The 25328-nt window shown below is 39.8% G+C and overlaps 3 protein-coding genes across 7 annotated transcripts; 1 reads left to right on the top strand and 2 right to left on the bottom strand.

The window, feature by feature from the left end:
- The first annotated feature begins 64 nt into the window (after positions 1–64).
- Positions 65–19038, top strand: LOC127792008 (uncharacterized). Of its 2 annotated transcripts, none has more exons than XM_052322287.1 (6): positions 65–313; positions 422–493; positions 2358–2445; positions 17370–17530; positions 17737–17775; positions 18799–19038. In XM_052322287.1, exons 1-5 carry the CDS (start codon positions 136–138, stop codon positions 17742–17744), a joined length of 507 nt encoding a protein of 168 aa, XP_052178247.1. In that variant the 5' UTR covers positions 65–135; the 3' UTR covers positions 17745–17775; positions 18799–19038. The 2 variants fall into 2 exon arrangements, with proteins under 2 accessions (XP_052178247.1, XP_052178246.1); XM_052322286.1 differs by having other exon boundaries at positions 68–313; positions 17370–17502.
- Positions 19039–19161: 123 nt separating this feature from the next.
- Positions 19162–19728, bottom strand: LOC127792009 (cytochrome b561 and DOMON domain-containing protein At5g47530-like). Its single transcript, XM_052322288.1, has one exon. The coding sequence runs from the start codon at positions 19726–19728 to the stop codon at positions 19162–19164; it is 567 nt and encodes a 188-aa protein (XP_052178248.1).
- A 1175-nt stretch (positions 19729–20903) lies between these two features.
- On the bottom strand, positions 20904–24933 carry LOC127792006 (putative MO25-like protein At5g47540). 4 transcript variants are annotated; one of them, XM_052322282.1, is made up of 11 exons: positions 24607–24933; positions 23502–23663; positions 23298–23416; positions 22785–22859; positions 22563–22656; positions 22389–22448; positions 22192–22260; positions 21860–21958; positions 21625–21669; positions 21410–21512; positions 20904–21325 (listed from the first exon to the last, which is right to left on the bottom strand). In XM_052322282.1, the coding sequence occupies exons 1-11, from the start codon at positions 24784–24786 to the stop codon at positions 21216–21218; spliced, it is 1116 nt and encodes a 371-aa protein (XP_052178242.1). In that variant the 5' UTR covers positions 24787–24933; the 3' UTR covers positions 20904–21215. The 4 variants fall into 4 exon arrangements, with proteins under 4 accessions (XP_052178242.1, XP_052178241.1, XP_052178244.1 ...); XM_052322281.1 differs by having other exon boundaries at positions 20904–21512; XM_052322284.1 differs by lacking the exons at positions 21625–21669; positions 21860–21958.
- Between the last annotated feature and the right edge of the window lie 395 nt (positions 24934–25328).

The following is a 25328-nucleotide window of genomic DNA, read 5'->3' as shown; positions in this document are numbered from 1 at the left end:
AATGTATTTTTGGGTCTTTCTGGCCCAAGTCAAGAAACGGCGTCGTTTTTGTTCTGCAGCCGTTGCTATTGCCAATTGCTGGCCTCTTTTCCCCGGCGAGCAGAAAACCAGAGGGGGGAGAGAGAGAGAGAGAGAATGGGAGTGAAGAGTCTGGAAGGAGAGAAGGTGATATTGGTACCGTACATGAAGGAGCACGTTGCAAAGTACCACGAGTGGATGCAAGATCCAGCCCTCTTACAAGCCACCGGATCGGAGCCCCTTTCCCTCCAAGAGGAGTACCAGATGCAGCTCTCCTGGACCCAGGATCCCCACAGTATTTGTTCTCACCTGTTTATCTCTTCTCGGTTGTCTTTGTTTTCATCAATTCTTAACATGTTCAAGTCCCTTTTGTGTGTGTGTTTTTCTTTGTGGGCTTCTGCAGAGCAGACTTTCATTGTCTTGGATAAGGAATTGGTGGCTGGAGAGTTCATCCATGGGCATGCCCATGTTGAAGGTCAGTTAAACTTGTTATTCCGCTTTGTTGTTTGCTTGCTGATGCTATGTGCGGGGAACATGGACTTGGGGAGGGGAAATAGGAGGAATTGAAGATGATAGTCGTTGGATAGCTCCTCAAATTCAAGTTTGATTGAGATAGAAGTCTCTCAGATAAAACCCAATTTGATTGTGAATAGGGGATATAGACATAGGAGACCTAATTTTGTTTGAGTTGTTGCCTATAAACAGGCGCCCCTAATTGAGTTGTTGATTTATTACACCAATAATCTGTGAGATGATGTGGCCAAATTATTCTGGTTGTGTGTTCTACAGCTAGAGTAGTGATGAAGATGGTTTCTTGTTTTGCCCATGCAAAAACCGTATTACAGGAGGGTTTTTAGTTTCACCATGCAAAACTATAGATTGAATGGATTTATTCCATTGTTGCAGGATTGTGGACATAGGTATTGAGGCTGAACCACATTAAATTTTTAGTGTGTTTTTACCTTTGATTTATGTGTGATCCTAACAGATTGGAAAATAAAATGAAGGAATTGAGAGTGGATTTACTTGTTTATTTTTCACTTAGCCAGAAAATGAGAAGAAATAAACAAGTTCAATTTTTGGTTTGATACATTGAGAATGCTAGTTCCCAATGTAGCTCAACCTTTTCGATTTCCTGTCATTCAACTTTTGGTGCTCTTGTTTCTGGCAGGTGAGTGTTGGTTGTCACTTGTGTTCAATTTGGATAGTGATAGACAGTATATGAATATAATGATTATGCCATTTCTTAATTCTATTAGAATCCTTATGTGTTTACAGTCGTACTCTTATTGATCTTGTGAAGGCTTGATTTTCGTGTAGAGTTGGGCAACTTGGATCTGTGAAATTTTGTCTGAATTTGTTCGAGAGCTGTCAATTTTCTTTGTTCTGGTTTGGGTTTCATGATATATGATTGTGTGGGTTTTCTTACACTTACAAATTCTGTTATACATCTGAGCGTGTGTGCTATTGGTTTAATATAAGAGGAGGGGAAGGGGTTGGGTCTGTTTAGAGGAATAAGGAGGCGGGCACAGATGAGCAAGCTAAGACTTTGAATGTTGAGGACAGAGAACTTTACATACATCTCTTTGCTCAACTTTTTTGTGTAAGTGCTTAAATATTTTCATTAACTTGGAAAAAGAGTTACAAACATAGGTAAATAAATCAGTTCAATACTAGCGCAGAAATATATTTCTAGTTCGTGTTCTTTAATATACTATGTAGCACCTTTATTTACTATTGTGGAATTTCCTTGGGATAGCAGTTCAAGCTACTTCATAGTGGCACTTCAGTAAAAGAGTGATCTCTTGAGTCTTGAAGATCATAAATGATATGGATGCATGATCTTTACAATTGGTTCAATTGCTGCAGAGAATTTGTCTTCTCTTTAGTTTACTATGGTATTTTGTTGGTGGTTGTAAAATTTTCACTCAGGCTTTTAGTCTTTTAAATTATTAATAGTATTACAGTTCATCACAATCTTGATAGCTAATGCATCCTCTTAAATTCAATCGCTTTCAGGATCATCGTTAAGTTAGGCCCTAGTGTTCAAGTTCCTCAGTGTTTCATATATGGAAGTACCTTGTTCAGTAATGGATTTGATTTAAAAGTACTAATTCCTTACTAAGACGAACAAAGGCAAGACTGAATTATTATTCACTTATTATAAAAAGAAAAAGAACACTTAATACCATAATTTTATAAGATAAACTTGTCTGTCTACGGATTTCAGTTTCACTTCCCGTAAAGAGATATCAGACTTTTCGATTCTCTCTGTTGCTTATGAGCATTTGGTATATTCATCTCTCTAAAGGGAGTAACAATTAAACCCTCTTTTTCAGCCATGGTTGGTGATGTGAATATATACATGAATGACTTAGATGATTCTGAAATGGCAGAGATTGAAATAATGATAGCTGAGCCAAAAAGGTACATACCTTTCACTTTCTTCTTGTGATTTTATGAATAATGATTGGTTCCAGGTCACTTCCTTATCAATTTTCTCTTATTATCATTTTTAACTGATTCCCTGATGTATGAGTCTGTGTACATTAATTCTTTCTCCTGGAATTTGTATTTATTTGCTTCTACATACTATTTTTCCTTGCTATAAAGTTTTTAAGAATGAGCATGGATGTTGGAACAATCTCCCCGTTGATGATCTGTTAAAGAGTGGCAGAATAAAGTATCAAAATAACACCAATTATTTATATTATTGTTTTTTGGATAACAATTATAGATTTTAAGATTGATAGCTGAAGAAGTTTGGATTTTTAAACACGTTAAAACTTCTCACTTTATTATTCAGATTGGACACATTTATACACAAATTGTAACTGCTCATATGGAGGCAGTTACACATAGAAAAAACTGCTACTTAGGAAACAAGTAACTGTATAATAAATGGTAATCTGTCTCTATACTTTGCTTAACTGTCTATATTCTGGTACACGTTTTTCTACACGTCCTCTTGAGCTGGGCTGTGAATATTAATGAAGCGTAGTTTGGATCTTCATATCTTTAAGTTGGGTCTTTGGAGGTCGTGTCCGGTAGATCCTTGGTATGTAAAAAATCCATCTTCAATGTTTCTTTTTATGAAGTGCCTGTCTATTTAGATCACTTTGAACATGTTGAGTTGTTGTCAATATTTTAGTTAGATGACTAAAATATTAGGTGTTTGAGAGGTCTCATTGACAACGCCTCTATTGTGTCGTTAGTGTCAAAATACTTCTCTTTTACGACATCCTAGATTTCTTGTGCCATCTTGTGGAGGATGACATTTTACTCTGACTTACTGTGTCTTCATTGACAGTAGATTTATTTTATTGGTATTGCAACCAACATTATCCTTCAGTTCCTCAAGAGATATGACTGGCAACAACCCCTCAAAGGCTGATTAGGATTTGATTTAATGTGTCTGTTCTTTTTTTTTTTTTTTGTGGGATTGGAGAGATGGTTGCGACAATGGTAGACAAAGATGAAGGAGATGGGTAGTGGCCGATTTGAGATAGTGGGTTTTCTCTATGAGAGTGGCTGATTTGTGACTGTGGCTTCGTTCTGTGACCATCTTCGTCGCTCTCTCTCTCTCTCTCTCTGAACTCTCTGTCTCACCGCTCTGATACCATGAAGAAGTTTGAACTTTTAAACTTCTTAAAACTTCTCATTTTATTATTTAGGTTGGACACATTTATACACAAATAATAATTGCTCATACGAAAAACTGCCACATAGGAAATAAATAACTGTATAATGAATGGAAATCTGCCTCTATATTTTGCCTAACTGTCTATATTTCTTGTGCAACTCCGCCTGGAGATGTTATCCACTGCCGGTCCTAAGCCCGGATAAAGGAGGAGGGTTGTGTTAGGTAGCCGACAGCCAACGTAAAACTTAGTCGGATCCAAAACATGAACTCTAGACAAATTATGAAAAAACGTTTGGGCGTGGGCGTAACCTTTCATAGCGACGCGCTACACTGCCCGCGTGTAGTGTCAAGTGAGTTAGGGCCGCTGCATTGGCGCCCGGATGTAGTGACAAATGAGCAAGGGTTCCCGCATTTGCTTGGACGGATGTGGGTAAAGAAATTAGTCCAACATCAAAATCAAAATCAAAATCAAAACCAAAAACAAAATCAAAATCAAAACCAAAAACAAAATCAAAATCAAAAACAAAATCAAATTCAAAGTCAAAGCCAAAAACAAAATCATAGATTAAGGATTGGGTCATGGAACATAGGAACATTAACAGGCAAAGCTATGGAAGTGGTAGATGTGATGATTAGGAGAAAGATTAATATTATGTGCCTTCAAGAGACGAGATGGGTAGGGAAAAAAGTAAAAACTTTGTCAAAAAATGGATATAAAATATGGTACACAGGAAATGATCGAGCAAAAAATGGAGTGGGGATCATTATGGATAAAAGCTTAGTAGATGAGGTAGTGGATGTAAAGAGAATAAGGGATAGGATTATTATGGTGAAGGTTATTCTAGGAGGAATGACTATGAATATCTTTAGTACATATGCACCACAGGCGGGGTTAGGTGAGGAGATAAAAGCAAAATTATGGGAGGACCTAGAGGGATTCATACAAATGATACCAAGAGGAGAGAAAGTGATTATAGGAGGTGACTTAAATGGTCACGTGGGTAGAGACGGAAACGGCTATAGAGAGGTACATGGAGGGTATGGATTTGGGGAAATTAATAATGAGGGTAAGTCTATTCTAGATTTTGCAATGGCATATGGGCTTATCATAACCAATACTAGGTTCAAAAAACGGGACGAACACTTAATCACATATAAAAATGTCACATCAAGCACCCAAATAGATTATTTCCTCATGAGACAAGAGGACCGGGTATGTTGTAGGGATTGTAAGGTGATACCAGAAGAGTGTTTGACTACTCAACATAGACTTCTAGTACTTGACGTCCAAGTAAGAATTTGGAAGAGAAAAAATCACATAAAACAAAATCCAAGAATCAGGTGGTGGGATTTAAAAGGGGAGAAACAACTAATCTTCAAAGAAAAATTAAGGGATAGAAGAGAATGGAATGGAGAAGGACAGACAAACCAAATGTGGAGAGAAATGGCTAATGCCCTGAGAAACACAGCAAAGGTAGTGCTTGGAGAGACAAATGGTAGAGCCCCTAACCTTAAGGAGTCTTGGTGGTGGAATGAAGAAGTGCAATTGAAAATTAAAAATAAGAAAAATTGCTATAAGGCTGTATATCAGTGCAACAATGAAGAAAATCAAAAAATTATAAAGAATAAAAAAAGACAGCAAAAAAAGCTGTTAGTGAAGTAAGGTCAAAAGCATACGAGAATCTATATAAACGACTTGATACAAAAGATGGAGAAAGGGATATATATAAATTAGTTAAAGCAAGAGAAATAAAAACAAGGGATTTAAATCAAGTGAAATGCATAAAAGATGAAAATCAAAATGTATTAGTGAATGAGGGAGCGATTAAGGAGAGATGGAAGGAGTATTTCACAAAATTATTCAATGATGATGGTGACACAAGAGTTAGGTTGGGACATTTTAGTAACTCCGAAGGGAACGTGAGCTATACATTTTATTGACGCATAAGTCCAAATGAAATAAGGCAAGCATTAAAAAAGATGAAAAATCATAAGGCGGTAGGACCAGATAATATACCAATAGAAGCATGGAAATGTATGGGAGAAGAGGGTATCTCCTGGCTAACGAAATTATTTAACGCGATTCTTAAATAAAAAAAGATGCCAGATGAGTGGAGGAAGAGTACTTTGGTCCCTATATATAAGAACAAAGGAGATGTTCAAAACTGTGAAAATTACAGAGGAATTAAGTTAATGAGCCATACCATGAAACTCTGGGAGAGAGTAATAGAGCAGAGGCTCAGAAAAGAAACAGAGGTCTCAGAAAATCAGTTTGGTTTCATGCCCAATAGGTCAACAATGGAAGTTATATACCTACTGAGTCGCCTAATGGAAAGGTATCCGGATCATCAGAAGGACCTACATATGGTGTTTATAGATCTAGAAAAGGCCTATGATAGGGTCCCTAGAGAAGTATTATGGAGGGTTTTAGAGAAGAAAGGAGTCCGAATAGCCTATATACAAGCCCTTAAGGACATGTATCATGGTTCAGAGACAAGGGTCAGAACATGCGGAGGGGATATTGAACCGTTTAAAATTACAATAGGATTGCATCAAGGTTCTGCACTAAGTCCATACTTATTTGCTTTAGTAATGGATGAACTCACTAAAGATATTCAGACAAATGTGCCATGGTGTATGCTATTTGCAGACGACATAGTGTTGGTGGATGAAACAAAAGAAGGAGTGAACACTAAGCTTGAGTTATAGAGAAACAATTTAGAATCTAAGGGATTTAAATTAAGTAGAAAGAAAACAGAATATATGGAATGTAAATTTAGTAAGAATGCAAGAGTGGAGGATGTTATAATAAAATTGGAAAACCAAATCTTACAAAGAAAAGACCATTTTCGATATTTGGGATCAGTGATTCAAAAAGATGGAGAAATTCACGAGGATGTCACACATAGAATTAAGGCAGGTTGGCTAAAATGGAGAAATGCATCGGGAGTGTTATGTGATGATAAAATCCTATTAAAATTGAAAGGAAAATTCTATAGGACAACTATAAGACTAGTTTTGTTGTACGGCTCAGAATGTTGGGCAGTCAAATACCAACATGAGCAAAAGACGAGTGTAGCGGAGATGAGGATGTTAAGATGGATGTGGGACCATACAAGAAAAGATAAAATTAGAAATGAAGTTATTCGTAATAAGATAGGAGTAGTGCCAATAGAGGAGAAGATGAGAGAGACTAGACTAAGATGGTTTGGTCATGTGAGAAGGAGACCAAGAGACGCTTCTGTGAGGAGTGTTGATGAAATGGAACAATTAATCAAAAAAAGAGGTAGAGGCAGATCTAAGAAGACTTTGAGGGAGACATTAAAGTTTGATATGAAGTGTATGGATTTCAATGAAGATATGACAAAAGATAGAAATACATGGAAGTCTAGAATTCATATAGCCGACCCCACGTAGTGGGATAAAGGCTGGATATGTTGTTGTTGTCTATATTTCTTGTGCACTTTTTTCTACAATAGCAATAATATTAATGATATTGGACCGATCACCGAGGTCTGCCTCAAACCAAGTACCTGCAAGGGCGGGGCTTTAATCCCCCAGGAGGACTCCGATGCTCAAGTTAGTAGAAGAAGATACCTGAAATGAAAAGTCACTTAGTAGTCAGATGCCCATGCCTGTAGAAGTTGACCTCCATTTATAGATGGTGTAAAGCTCCCTCCAAAGAGATAAGATAACTTCTGAAAGAGGACGTTGGAGAAAATCTCGGTTGACCGGGTCTTTCTCGTTTAAATCAAATATGGGATGGAGATCCGGAGGACACGTGGTGCTTCTTGAGATAGACACGTGGCGGTACCAGGCTGGTAGTCTCCGAGGGTAGTAGAGTAAATTTGCCCTTAGTGAAATATCTCCTCACCATTTCCCCCCCCCCACTCCTTGAGCTGTGCGGGTGAGAAGCTTGGGTAGCTAAAGGAGTAGTCGTCCAAGTTTTCCTACTCTCCTGCAAAAAAGAGTTTTGCAAAAAATAGGATTAACTATCTCAATTATTGGGCTCGCTTCTCAACTCAATGTCCCCTCCCACTTCTCCCCTCCCACTTCTCATGGCTCTTAAAGAACTCTATAAAAGGGGATGGACATGGTCCCCTCCTAAGCATTATTGGAGTGGAGTAAAAGGTAAGAGGCTTCTCCCCGCCCCCCCCCCCCCTTTTTTTTTTGTGTGTGTGTGTGGCCGAGACCAGAGGTCTTGGCCTTAGCCGTGGGTTGAGGCCTCGTTGGCCGGTGTCGTGCGGCTCGGTTGCGCGGGCTGAGGCAGTGCGCCTCGCCCTGGTGTTGCGGCCTATGGGGGTCCAGCCGACCCTTTTTTTCTTCTCTTAACCCCTGCGGCTTGCCTCTAATTGGTTTTTCTTGGCTGGCTTTTTTTATGCAGGCTTCCCACGGGGTACGAGAGACTATAGGCAGCGCCTTCAAGTTCAACAGGGGACGGACCAGCTCCTTTCTAAGAGTTATCCCGTGCATCTTCCTTTCGTTTATGGAATTCTTCTAATCAGTCGATATTCCTTTGCCTCCTTTCTCTTATTTTCTGTGGTTTTTCGCTGTCTCTCTTCCCCATGTCTCGTTGTTTTAGTAAGTTGATTCCCATGACCTCCTTTAGCAACTCGAGCGGGAATAGCTCGGACTCTTCCCAGTCTGGTATGCAAATAGGAGACGCTGGGACTTCCCGGCCCCATCCTGATGCCTTCTCTTTTGATAAGGACATTGACATAGAGTTAGAGCTCGATCGTAGCGGTCTCCCTGATGACCTAACCCATGCTTATTCTATCTTGTCTGAGGACGAGGTCTCCAGACTCGTTCGGAAATATCATCTCCCCATCAAGGGCTTTTGGTACGCTGCACCCTTTAATCTTAGAGCCCATCAATCCCTTCCTGGTGGTTTAGCGATCTGTGAGGCCTCTCTTGAAGCCGGGTGCCGATTTCTTTTCGAAGACAACCTAGCTGAGATCTTTCGTCTCGTAGGGTTATGTCCCTTTCAACTAGTGCCCAATGGGTAGAGGAGCTTAGTTGCCTTCGTTATATGTTGTCGGGGAAGAGGTATCGTTCCTAAGGCTAAGCTCTTCTTAAAACTATTTCGCCTTGTATGTATTGATAAGTCCGAATTTCGCTATTCCTTCATGGCATACCCTGGTTGTAAGTTCTTCGTAGATACCCCGTCTTCCTTGAAAGGTCGAAAAAATCGATTTTTCTTCATGGGTTCTTCCTCCGTTACTATGGGTGTGCCATTCGTTTGGCGTCGGCCCCCTTTTACAAGTTTCCCACGTGAAATGTCCCCATTAGAGAGGAGGGATGCTGAGCTTTTAATGGGTTTGGAGCACGTCAGCACCACCAGATTAATTAATGAGCAAACTCTGTTTCTCGGGGGTGTGTGTCGATACCCATGCCCAGCAGCCGACATTCCCTTAGGTTGATTTTTCCAATCCTCTTGTTCTGCTTCATGCCTCTAATTTATGTTTACTTCGTCGTCCTGACACTCATCTTATTTTGTCATTCTTTTTAGCCAAGATGATTGATGACGCGGAGCTATGGGGGACCGATAAGCAAGTAGCTGAAGAGGCTAAACGGGCTCGGAAGAATGCTAAGAGGCATACCAAATACTCTCGGCTCCCCCATCGACACAAAAAATCGAAGGCCTTTGGGTCCCGCTCTACCGCGCCTTTGCCTCGACCCGAGGCAGGGGGCTCTCAAGGCACTGAGCACCTTTCTGACATGATCCAGGAGGAGGAGGCGTCCATCCCCGCTCAGGCTTTTCACCGGCCAAACTGGAATGTCTCTGAGTCAGACCACAACAGTGAGGCTTGGGTGGTGATTCAGCTTATCCAGGGCCTACCGACTCAAGCGGACATGGAGGGCAGATCTGACCTCGGAGACCTTGGAGTCTTGCTACTGTCAGGGATTGGTTCAGGTTAGTCTCTCGGTTCTTTGACACGGAGAACTTTCGGCCCCCATATTCTAATTTTTTGCTATTTGAATACAGAGTATTGTCGCTCCGAACGAGCTCCAGAGGCGAATGGCGAGAAACTCTCAGAAAATGTTGGAGTTGGATAATGCCCTTGCTGACTGCCATAGGACCATCGAGCAGCGGGATGAGGATCTGAGGGCTCAACATTAACAAGCAGCGGAGCTAGAGACACGTTTCTAGGGGCTCGAGATTAGCCGTCATATGATGGAGGGAGAGTTGGGGCGATCTCAAGAGCACATCCGAGAGCTAGAAGAGAGATATGCAGACCCCACCCAACTCCCCGAGGTGAAAGGGTTTATCAGACGGGAGTTACAGGGTGTCTGGAAGAAAGGCTTCCTTCGCTGCAAGGAGGAAGTGCAAAAAACCTATCCGACTTCGACTTTTCCCTCGTCAGATCCATGGAGGACGTGATCGCAGAGCTCAGTCGAGCATCATCCTCTCAAGCCTCTGCCATTGAATCTGAGGAGTCTGAAGAAGAAGAAGCCTAGTTGTTAGTTTTATGTTCATATGTATCTTCTTGCTGTGAGCTGGAGTTGTACTAGATATTTGGATCTTTGTTAAATAAAGTGCCTCTAAGTTATGCTTTTTTGTAATAGTCTGAGTTGGGTGGTCTCTGTTATTTGATTTCTTACACCTCTACCACAACTCTCATGTTGACACGACTGGGGTTACATCACATCTCAAGCTGATCTTTGTGGTAGAGGTGTAAGAGAAATCAGATAACAGAGACCACCCAGCTCAGACTATTACAAAAAAACATAACTTGGAGGCACTTTATTTAACAAAGATCTAAAGGTCTAGTACAACTCAAGTTCACGGCAAGAAGATACATACGAACATAGAACTAACAACTAGACTTCTTCTTTTTCGAATTCAATGGCAGAGACTTGAGAGGATGATGCTCGGCTGAGCTCTGCGATCATGTCCTCCATGGACTTGACGAGGGAAAAGTCGAAGTCAGGGTAGGCTTTTTGCACTTCCTCCTTGCAGTGAAGGAAGCTTTTCTTCCAGACACCCTGCAACTCCCGTTTGATAAACCCTTTCACCTCGAGGAGTTGGGTGGGGTTTGCATATCTCTCTTCTAGCTCCTAGATGCACTCTTGAGACTGCCCCAACTCTCCCTCCATTGTATGACGGCTAATCTCGAGCCCCTGGAGACGCGCCTCTAGCTTCGCTGCTCGTTGATGTTGAGCCCTCAGATCCTCATCCCGCTGCTCAATGGTCCTATGGCAGTCAGTAAGGGCATTATCCAACTCCAGCATTTTCCAAGAGTTCCTCGCCATTCGCCTCTAGAGCTTGTTCTGAGTGACAATATTTTATGCTCAAATAGCAAAAATTAGAATATGGGGGCCAAAAGTTCTCCGTGTCAAAGGACTGAGAGACTAACTTGAACCAATCCCTGACAGTAGCAAGGCTCTAAGGTCTCCGATGTCAGATTTGCGGCTCCCTCCATGTCTGCTTGAGTCGGTAGGCCCTGGATAAGTTGAGTCGCCACCCAAGCCTCACTGTTGTGGTTTGACTCATGGACATTCTAGTTTGGCCGGTGAAAAGCCCGAGCGGGGATGGACGCCTCCTCTTCCTGGATCATGTCAGAAAGGTACTCGGTGCCTTGAGAGCCCCCTTCCTCGGGTTGGGGCAAAGGCGCCGTAGAGTGGGACCTAGAGGCCTTCGATTTTTTGTGTCGAGGGGGGAGCTAAGAATCTTTGGTATGCCTCTTAGCATTCTTCCGGGCCCGTTTGGCCTCTTCAGCGGCTTGCTTATCGGTCCCCTATAGCTCCGCGTCGTCAATCATCTTTGCTAAAAAGCATGACAAAATAAGATGAGTGTCAGGACGAGGAAGTAAACATAAATTACTGGCATGAAGCGGAATAAGAGGATTGAAAAAATCAACCTAAGGGAATGTCGGCTGCTGGGCATGGGTATCGACACACACTCCCGAGAAACAGAGTTTGCTCATTAATTAATCTGGTGGTGCTGACGTGCTCCAAACCCATCAAAAGCTCAGCATCCCTCCTCTCTAATGGGGACATTTCACGTGGAAAACTTGTAAAGGGAGGTCGACGCCAGGCGGAGGGCACACCCATAGTAACGGAGGAAGAACCCATGAAGAAAAACTAGGTTTTTCTAACCTTTCAAGGAAGACGAGGTATCTACGAGGAACTTACAACTAGGGTATGCCATGAAGGAATAGTGAAATTCAGACTTATCAACGCATATAAGGCGAAGTAGTTTTAAGAAGAGCTCAGCCTTAGGAATGATACCTCTTCCCCGATAACATATAACGAAGGCGGCTAAACTCCTCCACCCATTGGGCACTAGTTGAGAGGGACATAACTCTATGAGACGAAAGATCTCAGCTAGGTTATCTTCAAAAGGAAATCAGCACCCGGCTTCAAGAGAGGCCTCATAGATCGCTAAACCACCAGGAGGGGATTGATGGGCTCTAAGATTAGAGGGCGCAGTGTACCAAAAGCCCTTGATGGGGAGATGATATTTCTGAACGAGTCCAGAGACCTCGTCCTCGGACAAGATAGAATAAGCATGTGTTAGATCATCAGGGAGACCGCTACGATCGAGCTCTAACTCTATGTTAATGTCGTTATCAAAAGAGAAGGCATCAGGATGGGGCCGGGAGATCCTAGCGTCTCCTATTTGCATACCAGACTGGGAAGAGGAAGTGCTAGAATAGTTCGAGCTATTCCCATCCGAGTTGCTAAAGGAGGTCATGTGGATCGACTTACTAAAATAACGTGACTTGGGGAAGAGAGATAGCAAAAAACCATAGAAAATAAGATAAAGGAGGCAAAGGAATATCGACTGATTAGAAGAATTCCAGAGACGAAAGGAAAATGCACGGGAGAACCCTTAGAAAGGAGCCAGTCCGTCCCCTGTTGAACTTGAAGGCGCCGCCTAGAGTCTCTTGTACCCCGTGGGAAGCTTGCACAAAAAAAGCCAGCCAAGAAAAACCAATTAGAGGCAGGGGTCAAGAGAAAAAAAAAAAGGGTCGGAGCCTATGTAAAAAAGTTTTACTAAAAATTGGATTAGCAATCTCAGATGTCGAATTCGCTTTTCAAGTCTCTCAGTGCCCTTTCACTCTTCCCATGCAGAAGGTGATTAGGTCGCTTGAGGTGATGGAGATGTTCGGGAATTTTCCTATGGTAGAGGGGCCAGCTCTTAAATTAGTACATATATATATTTTTATTGTTATTTTTGGCCTAGGGCCAAGGCTGCGTGCCTCGGCTTTGGGGGCCTAGGGCCGAGGCTATGCTAGTCGAGGCCGCGCGCCTCATCTTTGGGGGCCGCTGGCCGAGTCTGCGTGCCTCGTCTTCGGAGTTGCTGGCCGAAGCTATGGTGGCCGAGGTTTCCCTCTTTCGCTTGCTTTCCAAAGCTCATAAAATCTTGGCTCTTAACCATTTAGGTGTACTAGGATAAGCTCTACTATCCTGATGAGACAGCTTTTTCAAGTAGCGCTGCTTGCTTAGCGAGAATCTTGATCCTTCGGCTTTTGTTGGAGGTTCTTTCTGAACCCCGAGGGGGGGGGGGGGGTTTACATCGAACCTTCCTTTTGTTTTGGGAGTGATTCTTGGAATTGATTCCTTAATTATTAGGGGTGGTCCCTTTTGGTCTTCATTTTGTGGAGGTTTGTAGCCTCTGAACTGGTGCCTTAATTAGTAGGGGGTGGTCCCCTTTGGTCTTCGGTGGTCGAGGTTCAAAGCTTCAAACTTGTTCCTTGATTATTAGGGGTGGTCTCCTTTGATTCTTTGGTGGTCGAGGTGCGTAGCCTCGAACTCATTCCTTAATTATTAAGAGTGGTCCCCTTTGAGTCTTCGCCTAGCGGAGGTGTGTAACCCCCGAACTAGTGCCTTAATTATTAGGGGTGGTCCCCTTTGGTCTTCATTTGGTGGAGGTTCGTAGCCTCCGAACTGGTGTCTTAATTAGTAGGGGTGGTCCCCTTTAGTCTTCGGTGGTCGAGGTTCAAAGTCTCGAACTCGTTCTTTAATTATTAAGGGTGGTCCCCTTTGAGTCTTCGTGCCGAAGCTTTTCGGACCTCGGTCTTCGTGAGCACATGGTTGCTTGGATTGTAGTTGATGATCGGGATTTTAAAGAACATTCATATTTTGTTTTTGCGATTCGTCGAAATGCCTACTTCCACAATCCGAAATACCATCCACATTTTGTTTTCACGGTTCGGCTTAATGCCTCCGTCCGCAATCAGAAATAATGTTCATATTTTGTCTTCGTGGTTCGGTCTTGATGCTATGTCCGCAATCAGAGATAATGTTCATATTTTGTCTTCGCGGTTCAGTCTTGATGCCTACGTCCGCAATCAGAGATAATGTTAATATTTTGTCTTCGAGGTTCGGTCCTGATGCCTACGTCCGTGATAACGATCTCTACCGTCTTGTCATGCAAAGATGCATCCTACTAGCCATTGGCCATCTCTTTGAGGGTTCGAGGCTAGCCCAATTTGGCCCTAGCAGTCCTGGAATAAAACCTCCCATGGGTAGAGAGAGATGCTATGCTCATCAGAAAAGCCCTTTATTGACGCTGTAGCCCAAAAGATAGGCTAGAAAAATATAATGTATACAACATGAACAAAATCAAGCTTCATCTTGAGGTTTTCAACCTCAACAAGTGCAATTAATAAGCAACGATGATAAACAAACACATAGACTCATAAATTAGAAAAAATAGAGAATTTACCATCACTGCATGATGCTATTGCAGAATTAGTTGCAGAGACCCTAGTGTACGTGGCCATTCCTAAACAGAAGTCCACCTTTTCTTATCAACTTGCTCTAAAGCAGATTCTGACCTGAAGTAGATTTTTCCTAAGTAGGCAATGGTCGATTTCTCGGCCAAACCTACATGGAAGATAGCTTCTCTTCTTACCCAGAAGCTTTAATATGCCGGTATAATAGATAAAATTCTTTTTTCTCTAGAATGCTGCACATGAGATTTTCTTCCAGGCTTCCTCCGAAACTTCTCATAATATAATGTAAGAGCGAAATTGACGGGAAGGTAACAAAATCCATAATATAATATGCAAACATATACTTGGCAGTTTTGTCTCCACCCATAATAGTACGCATATATAGATGTACTTTACAGTATGTAATATATACATCATCATCTATGCACACCCTTCTGATTCAAATTTCACGAGAAGCCATTATATATAAATCAATGCTTGCTCACATAAATTAATGGTGGATATATATAATGCCATCTTTTTCAATTTCCTCCCATTCATGTCAGTTCTTCCATTCGCATTTGTATATGATGTATATGTGTGCGTATGATACAAAACAATGGCAAAATTATTTTATTCTTGTTTTCTGTGATTAAATTTTCTACCATGCCTCAATCAGAACTTCTTAGAGCATATATATACATATATATATATATATATGAATCTTTCGGCCTTCTCTTTTAATTATTTTTTGCATAAAACAATAATTGAAAAATAAAACTGTAACAAGCACAAAAATATTAAAAGAACGAGCATACTCATGATGCAATCAGCACATACATGTAATTGAGTTGAATAGATTTCATATGGCTTGAAATTGTACTTAGCAGACAGAAAGAAAAGACGACGGCCCCACGGTGGGCGCCAATTGATGATGCAGAGTCGATCACCTTCTTCTGTCTCGGACCAAGTACCTGCAAAAAGGGTGGGGAGTTGCTCCTCGTGATCACTCCTACGTTTAAGTCAGTTCATAGGGTTATAAATTGGAGATAATAATAGAAAAAATAGAAAAGTCCCTTAGGGGTCAGATCCCCATACCTGTAGAGGCCTGTCCTCTATTTATAGATGTCCCTTGGTCTTTCCCTTAGGAGATAAGATATCTTTAAAAAATGGAGGCCGATCCCCTTTTCATGGGGAGAAAGGATAACCTTCCCCAATAGAGATAATTCTTGGGATGTTGGAGATATTCTTGGTTGACTGAATCTTCCTCTCTATCTCTTTCCAGTTCAAAATCATAATAAAGATTATAAAGACACGTGGCTCCTAGGACTTGACACATGGCGATTGCATATTGGCCTTTACTGGCATACATGGCTCCAAGTTAATGGTAACCTCCCAGGGGTAGTACAATAAAATTGTCCCCTGTAAATATTCCCTCATCAAATATTATGTAATTTTTGTTGACATAAAAATAATGATTTAAAGTTTAAACTATACATTGTGTTACTCTTCTCGTCAGCTTTGACTGGTGGTGATTGAAATGAATTTTAAAGGCTAGATTGTCATTTGTTATCAATCATCTTCACTTGCTATGACTAGTCCAAGTGATGCCTTTCTCTTTATATCTCTAATGATGCATTGCTTCGAAAAAAAGTTGGGAAGATTTCGTCTGAACTAGATTACTATATACAGAACTCCATAGTGTTTTCAATGGGTTCCATTAAGATAGCGTTTGTTAAAATAAGCAAGATAAAGGAGTATTAAGATAAGGCTGGAATGCTTTCCGGACCAAGATATGGAATGGTTAAGATAAGATTGTGAAACATTTCAAGATTTTTATTAAGGTATTTATTAAATTTTTTGAAATGCACTAGAGAACACAAGCATGATTTTTTTTCTTATTTGTAAAGACTAAGATATGTTTATCTTGAGGGGGGGGGGGGGATTAAGCATATTTAGAAAAATCAAGATTAGAAGTCCCGTGACTTCTTTTTCAGGGTCATCAGATAAATTTAACAAATACGTTAAAAATGACAAATATCTGGAATGCTTCTCATATCTGATCTTTTCCACCTTGTATCTTGGTTAACAAACACTACCAAATGACAGATTGCATGGCCAACCTATTTTTTTAAGTAGATTACACGATTAGTCCATGAGCTTTGCATTCCATAACAAATTGGTCACTGTACTTTAATTTTTGTTATAATTTAGTCCCTCTTTTAATTTTTCATCAAATTTTGACAACAAAAACTGACATGATATACGTAATAGAAACCACATGATACTTAATTGTGAGAATTAACGTAAACTCCACAATCAAGTGATATTTGAGGTTTATATTAATGTATATCACGTTAGTTTTTTTAATGAAATTTGATGAAAAATCACAAGAGGAACTGAATTGTAACAAAAATCAAAGTTCAGTGGCTGTAGTGATAAAAGTCAAGGTACAATGACTAATTTGTTACGAAATACAATATTCAAGAACTAACAATGTAATTTATCCAAAAAAAGAAAAAAAGAAAAACTACACATGATTAATTGGTGAAGTCGTGAACATAAAAATACATGGACACTTCCCCTCTGTTATTATATCAGGGTGTTTCCACGTCCAACTCGTTATGGTTGTGCAAGAATGTGATTGCAACATTTCAAAGATGCCAATTTAGCTTTAGAGAGGGCATCATGAGAAGAGTTAGGTAGGTATTTCTGTTTTTAGTTTAATTGTTTTATCTAGCCTTCAAGCTCTTCCCTGTTTCTCTGTTGCGTGGGGATTCCTGGATTCAAATGCATCTCATGTTTGCGATGGATTAGCTTTGCTTTTTGTCATATTAATCCAAATAATTTCTTCTGGCAAGTTCTCCATTAATTCATTCCATGCCTTCATGAGTGTGTCCACCCTCAACTAATGTGGATATAATTTGGCTGCACGTGTATTATAGGTGGAAGATATCTCTTTGATTATTAGTACATTTTGTTTTTGTATGCCACTTGCCCACATAGTTACTAAATTGAATTTTGTGTGACATTGGCTAGGATAGTCGTGGCAAAGGCCTTGGAAAGGAGGCAATTTTGATGATGATGAGGTTTGCAATCGAGAATTTTTCCATCCATGTATTCCGTGCTAAAATTGGAGAATCAAATGAAGCTTCTCTTAGCTTGTTCTGGAAAATGGTCCATCTCCTATCCTCTGCGTGTGTGTGTGAGTTTTTTTTATTGACATGCAGACACACACATAAGAATCATAGTTGGTAATTATTTCCAAATGCTCATGCATTATTGGTCATTTATTAGGTGTCCAAGAATCAACACCCTTCATTCATTCTGTTATGCTTCATATACTTGTAGTTCTGCAAATAAATCTATCCTTTTGTTTAGTTGACCAAATGCCTCATATGCTTGTTGTAGGGATTTAAGGAGGTTTCTTACAGCGAAATCTTTAAAGAGGTAAGCTTTTATCTTTACATCATTACATGCACTAGAAAACCAGAGCAATGCTATTAATCAGTAGTTCATTGTGTTCCATGCAAAACTGGGAGCTTCTGGATCCTAAGTTCATTAGACCAAACCTAGGGATTAATCCCATCTTTGCGATTGATTGTTTTTTATTTGCTTTAAATTGATTGTTAGATCGTCTTAATCATTTCACTTCACTGACCTACATAACAATAGCTTCTATGGTTCTCAGGTTCCTACTATATGTGCCAGTTAGTGAGGTGAAGAGCCTTTATTCATGTGATTGAACCTGTCAGCCAGTTGTTAGAAAAGTTGGCTCATTTTTCTTGACCTAGTATTTCTCTCCAGTGATGGTGGAAATTTTTGAAAATCTTTTGGATAATGAATTTTTGTTCCACTTGACTTAATCATGTTGACACTTAGTTACTGAGGATAATATATTGGATGCTATCCATTGATATGATAAACTATTTTCATCCTTCACCATGATATTGACATTACCTAAAAACCGAACCAATTGCATATGTTGAAGTTAAATTAAAAGGTACTTAAGATGAAAACAAATGGAAAATTGAATAAAGCATTGTTTTAGTGGGGGTTTGGCGGGTTTGAGGAGGGGTTTAAGATGAATGTGAGGGGTGTTGAAGTATATATTTTCTAGTGAATGGATGTAAAAATGACTTCTCAAGCTTTTATCACACTTAGTGGGGTCAGCTATATGAATTTTAGCTTACCAATCATTTTTATCCATGGCCTAATCTTCTACAAGACCTCTTTTATAACCCATATCATACCTACATGTCTTCTACTAAGTTTTTCTTGTTCTTCCTTTTAAGGTTTTCTTGTTCATCCTTTACCTCTTTTCCTAAATATATACTTGTTAGTGAATGGACGTGAATTTAAAAAGAAAGATATTTGAAATTCAATTTCTTGATCAATGATGAATTCTCCTCTTTCCTTTCTAAATGTTTTGTCATTTGTTTTATTACTTTCATCTCCATGTGTTTTAAACAGGTAACATTGGAGTTACTAATAACAAAGCTGAAGCTTGAGGAGCTGCAGAAATTAACCAGTAATATGGTTACACATGAATAGCCATGCCCTTTTGGGTTTTTTCCCCCCATTGTATCTATTTTCTTAAAAGACCCTTCTGTTTAGTCCTAGTTCTAGGGGGAACCTATGAAATTTTGTTCATTAAGGTCAGACAATGTTTAAGTTGGCCAGCACCAAAAATCTACAGTGATTTTGGGAATATATGTCTTTAATGCGCTCAAGACTGCAAGTAGTTGATGACAATCTCAAATATTGGTACTAATAGAACATAACCTTATTGATGATTTGGAACTCAACGTCTGGCTTGCCATCCTTCCTCCTGGACTAACCGGACAGAAAATTTAGTTTTCCCATTGATTGGAGATGCTCCCCAGATGTTGCATGCATATTAGGAATATTGCTCGACACAGAGCTTCCAGCTTGCCAGACGTGACTAAGGCTAGTTGCATGATCCAGTGGGCCAACAATAGCGAAGATGGTCATCTCATCTTCTATGTATTCTGCAGATAGATTTGATACCTGAAAGCTAAGAGCTCCTGGGAGCATTGAGGGGCTGTAACTGGTTATTGGTGTTGGATAAGCAGTCATACTTCCATTAGAGTTGTGGAAAGCCACGAGTGCCTGTGATCCAGCCATGCCTGTGCTGGTTGGATTGATTGCCCACGCAATCCATCCTTCTGAAGCTTGGCTGACTCTGAATGCAATCTCAGCTTTTCGAGTGGATGGAACATAGTTCCAGTGGAGATGAGCCTGTAAATATGGAAGATCTGCGCAAGAACTGAAGACTCTGTTCGATGTGAAAGTGTGGCTCAAGCATCTCTGAGCAGAGGTAACCATGAAAAGAGAACCAAGAATGCAAATCAGTGCTATGGCTCTTGAGCTTGTAGCCATGCCTTTTGTTTCAGCGGGAAACACTCAAAATTTTCAGGTCTGTAGTTTCTGATAAATTTGATGACAATTGGTATTGAGAAAGCTAATTCATCTAGGCCGGAAGATGGAGGATTTGCGTGATATATGTGGATCTTATATGCTGGAAGTTGGGGGTTTCGATTACTTTCTATTTTAGGTTAGACTGAAACCCTATTCTGTCTTGTAGGAGAATAACTATATTTCGCCTTGGTTGGTCGGCTGACTGGCCTGTCTGGTCCATGGGTGAAATGCCAGCTCTTCCTTTGCTGAGTGGATTGGGTGAAGCGCTTGCTCTACCCGTTTGAGTTAGTCGATTGAGCTGTTGGATCGAGTGGTTGAAATGCTCACTTTGCCCTTGTTAGCAAGGCAAGACTGAGCATCTCACCCACGCTGATCAATTCGTCCTGAATTTCATTGTTTATAGTAGAATTAAGACTTGTGATTGCTGTTATCATTGTTAGGTCTGAGTTTATTGCATGATTTTGTTTTTTAGGTTCTTGTGACATGTTGCTTTCAGTCTTCCCACCTAAACACCAATTCATCAAGAAAGCATGGGCTGGGAACAATTCCCGCCTGATAAACCTACTGGAAACTAGTGGAGAACTTGATGGAAAAGAAAGAGAACTGGCCATAAAGCTTGAGGGTCTCCATGGAAAGTCTTACCAAATGCCCCTCCAAAACTGTTTCAGGGTCCATTCTAGAACCAAAAGTGGAACATATCTTTGCATTTTGTGAAAATTATAGGAACTTTCTTTGATTTTGTTAAAGCTCATTTCACTTTTCCCTCCCCTGTTAAAATTTTTAAAACAACTAAAATACTATCAAATTTGGAAAACAAAATTATATCTCGTACATACTGGGCCTTGGAACTTTCAAAATTAATGAAAGTTCCTTGTACTTTCCATGAAATCAGATGCAATCAGCTGTGAATCAATTTCCTGTAAAATTTAGTTGCGAAGGAGAGATGAGCACTTAGCTCACCGAGTAATAGCCAATAAGCATGCTAAGACAGGTAGTAGTGAGTTAACTAATTGCATCTCTAAACAGTTTGCAATGTGTGATGAAGTTCATGTGTTTTAGGCTTAGGGCTACACTGTGTGGCAAGTTTATTATATGGATCGGTTTAAGTAGAGTTTATACTTGGAAGGGTTAGACCCTAAATGGAATTGCATTTTATTAGGTGCAAACTTTTGGATCTATGACCAAAATTGACCATTAAAAAAACTGAACCAATAGCATTGTTCAGTTCGATTCTTGGATCTACCCAGACCTGTAAACATCCCTAATCTTTATCAAACACAACAAATTAAACATTGTCATTGCAAAACCATCTATATATGCACATCCCCCAAAAAAAAAAAAAAAAAAAAACAGAAGCACACAAACTAGAAATGACTAAACTGATGCATAATCTGCTTTGCAGTTCTGCTAAAAACTAAACTACTGGTGCATTCCCTATTCAGTGTTAATTAGCAAGCGATGCCGCATTTCTCCAAAGCTGGGAAGGGAGTATCTTTGAGTTCAAGTACTGCTATTTCTTTGACAACTTGAGCTTTGTCGGCTTCAAACTCTTCGGTTGCTGCAAGGCGAACAGAGTTTAGTCGGTAAGTCTTCACTTGAGTGACTGTAAAGGATCGGATAGAAGGAAGATTAGCGTGCGTACCTCTGTCGAGATTGAAGCTGCCCAAGAACTGGAGGAGCTTGCTTCTGTTTGCGATGAGTATGGCAGCGACGTCGCGAGGTTTATGTGGATTGGCGACAAAGAGCTGTAAAATGGAGGCACAGAGATGGATGAATCGAGATCACGAAAATAAACCATAAGCAACTGTTGATTCACATGTGAAATGATACTATAAAAGTTCAGGATCTGTAATAGACCTTGAACACATGAAAAGCATTTAACTGGATTGCCTTGTTTGAGTCCTGTGAAAATGAAATCAACATAATCTGTTGTGAGATGTGCAAAGACGTATCTTAAAATGTACATGTTTGTATAAAGAGAGGGTATTTAGGTGTGAAAGTACATATATGCAATGTGGGAACTCTCGTGCACCAAGAACACCCTTGGAGCGTGTTTAGGTGTGAACGTGCATATATATTGAGAGTGACATACCCTCAGCAGATTCATTAGGATCCTCAAGTTGTCCAAGGAGCTCACATAATGAATCATCACTGAAGAATTCGAAGGGTTGACTAGTATATCTTCTAAGAGCTGGAAGATATGACAACAAATGTTTTGAGTCTGATACTACATAAATAACACAGTATAGATTTAATCAAGGTGGTCGATACGATAGTTTAAAAGGCAGTAAAGGACAAAGAGGGATAAAGGATCGATCATCTAACACAAACTCATGATCGCGAGAGAAACTAAAGGGAACGACACATTATGTTGACGACTCATCCATAGCGCTAGTATAAAGAAGCAATTGTAGCAAATTGTACCTTGATGGCTTGCCGTCTGGTGATGTAATTAGGAGAATCCAACAACTTCAAGTTGTATTCCTGGAAGAACTGTAACCGAAAGATGGTTGGAATGTGTTTTGGGGAGTAAATGGTCAGAAATCTATATTAAGATAGCTACATTATTCACCATCTATATATGCTGATAACTTAAGTAACTGTACCACTGCTACACTTACCCACTGGTAATTTCTGGAAAGGAATTCAGAAACTGTAGATTTATGCCTCGTCAGAAGTTCCTGGTATCGTATGTAAGTATTAGTTGTGTCGATATTCAAGCCAACAGTATGATAACCGTAACACAGGACCGAAAGATATACAAACCATCACAGATTATCTTCACCATACTCAACTCGAAAAGTAGCTGCAGCATCTGATGCTAATTCAAAGTTTGGGCTCTGTATATAGTCGAAGAACAACTTCAAGTGCTCTGACTCTAAGATGTGCCTGTGAACACAACCACAAGAAGTCGATTACACAAACCAGGCTGATGGATCCTTTATTTCTAACACCAGTAAATTACCAAACTGATGCTTTAAAAAACGGCCTTGCTAGATTGTGTTAGCATCACTCGCCTTGCGACAACTTGATGACGAATGCAGCCTCTCAACAGCGGACCATAAGATAGTGCAATATTGGGATCTCCATAACTAACCATCAAGCGTTGCCGGCGACCAGAAACACAAAAGGTGAAATGAACATATAAAAGAGATCAATCCACCAACCTAACAACTAGAATTCAGATCTCCAACACATAAATACCATTAGAAACAAAGGGTTACAACTTAATTAGAAAAAAACCTACAAGTACCAACAATGATGCCATTGAAGTAGTTAATAAAATGACATGCTCTAATGGTACAAATCTTGAACAAAAACAAGCCATTGCTTTCTAATGGGTTAGAGGGCTTGATTTTATGATTGTTTGAACCGTACGAATTTATTTTAATGCTATAGCAGTCTATCTAATGAACAAAAACAGTGTAAAAGAAGAAGTTATAAGCCATTGTAGAAATTTCAATCTTTAATGTTCAAGCAGAAGCAACAGTTTACTTCTAAGAATTCATTTGAATAAATATAAAGCTTACCCTAATACCAAAACATCCACAAGGTCTGCATTCTGTTCCATGTAATCAGATGCAATCAGCCGCGAGTTAACTTGCTGTCTTTGCAAATTGACAGCCACGTGAGTGGCTTCTTGACGCGCCTGGAGATAACGAATTATCATGAGTCAAACATGAAGAACATACAACTTAAAACCAAGAACATATGAGAATTCAGAAGTTAGTTACCTCCAAATCCAGTTTGGGAAGACAGTTAATTAGAAGGCGCAAGATGTCGCCTTCGAAGAACACCTTCGTCAACTGTGAGCAAGTTTCAGGTACTGGCTCTGATTCAGAATCACCATAGAGAAGTGTCCTCATCTCCAGGAAGAGTTTACTCAGTTCAGATATCTGCACAGAGTGAATAAGTCAGTTCAGTTCAAAACTGTATGTTCTGAAACGCCTATAAAGAGCTATATTCCACAATAAGAAATGAGTTTCACATTGAAGATTTGGGTTTAAACATGTAGACTTAGTGTTTAGTGAAAATTTTAAGAGTAAGAAAAATATGACGTCACAGTTGATTAATGTGACTCAAATGGATAAACAATGGAGTTAAGATACTAAATGCCCACCGTTCAAGGATCCTGCAACATAGTAATCTTTGCTCATGTTATTGATCAATAGGAAGGGGAGATTATTGAAGATGCTACTCCTAAAAACAAAACTAGACGGGTAAAGTAGAGACGTGTGCCAAATATTTTATTTAATTGTAAAATCCCTTTAAAGCTACAGTGAAGTTTTTTTGGATGAGGATAAGACTAAATTTGTTGTATACTTGTATGGCAAAGTGTTAGATAATTAAGTACTAATATCTGTAAAATATGAGTATAACTAAGGTGATAATCAGACCATATCTCATGAGGTTAGAATAATGCTTATTACAAATAAAATGTATTAACATGATTAAGATAGTTTATACATGTGACGAAAAAGATGAATTAGACATGCGTATGAGGAGTGGAAGAAATGAAAAATGTTGTAAAGGAAGATGGAAGAAAATTTGCTGTTTTTTCTGATCCTCTTGCTTACAGCATCTATATTTTTCTTTTCCCCCATGTGCTTGCTACTTTTGAAACTTAAAACTCAAGCAATTTTGAAAATGGAGTATTAATCAATTCCTAGAAACCGCGTCCAAATCAACCATTTGAATTTCCTCCGTTCAGCTAAACAACGACATTCTACAAGTTAAAAAACCAAACAAAAATCCTAGCCCTAAATCGACGACAGAGCGTCCGCGCACTTCACATAGATGAAAAATTAAAACGACTATAAAAGAGGAAACAAATCAAACCTTCTCTTTGCGTTTGGCTTCGCGAGGCTCATTGTTGCGGAGCATGTAGTTGAGAAGGTGCCGGACTTGGCCGACAAGCTCGGAGGGCGTCCGACGTGCCTTGGACTTGAAGAAGAGCCCCTTCTTGGGCAAAGCAACGCACATGAACGCATGATTCGACTCCTTCCCCGCTCGCTTCATTGGATCCACTACTACCAAACAACTACACGAACTATGTGTATATAGCGAGCTAGGGCTTGCCGACGAAGCGATTAAGGCTTCGTCCAACTAGGGTTTACCGAATGAAAGATAAAAGCGAGAGCGAGAGCGAGAGACCATTAAAGAAGGGCAAAGAACCAAACCCTTGCATGCGAATGACGGGGAGGGTATTTATAGGCTTCGGGCCGCCTCGTTTGTCCTCATCCTATCCTTCTATATATTATTAACTTAAAAATTAAAAAAGGTATCTTTTAAATTAAATACTATCTTCTAATTTTATGAAATATTATTAATAAAATGTTTTCTTAAAATATTATTTATTTATTTTGTTTAAAAAATCTAAATTAATTATGTCTATAAAGTTTAAATTTATGATATTTACATAATAAACTAATTTTTTAAACAACTTAACTATTATATTAAGGTTAATTAAAAAGTAAATTGCAGCCTTTTCACGTCACTTATGTCTACACCTCACTAATAGCTAAAGTCACATTTTTATTTTTTTAATTTTACATTTTTTA

Source organism: Diospyros lotus, chromosome 15, assembly GCF_014633365.1.
Source record: "Diospyros lotus cultivar Yz01 chromosome 15, ASM1463336v1, whole genome shotgun sequence".
Classification (NCBI taxonomy): Eukaryota; Viridiplantae; Streptophyta; class Magnoliopsida; order Ericales; family Ebenaceae; genus Diospyros; species Diospyros lotus.
Note: the sequence above shows the minus strand (reverse complement) of the source record. Positions and strands in the feature narration are given on the sequence as shown.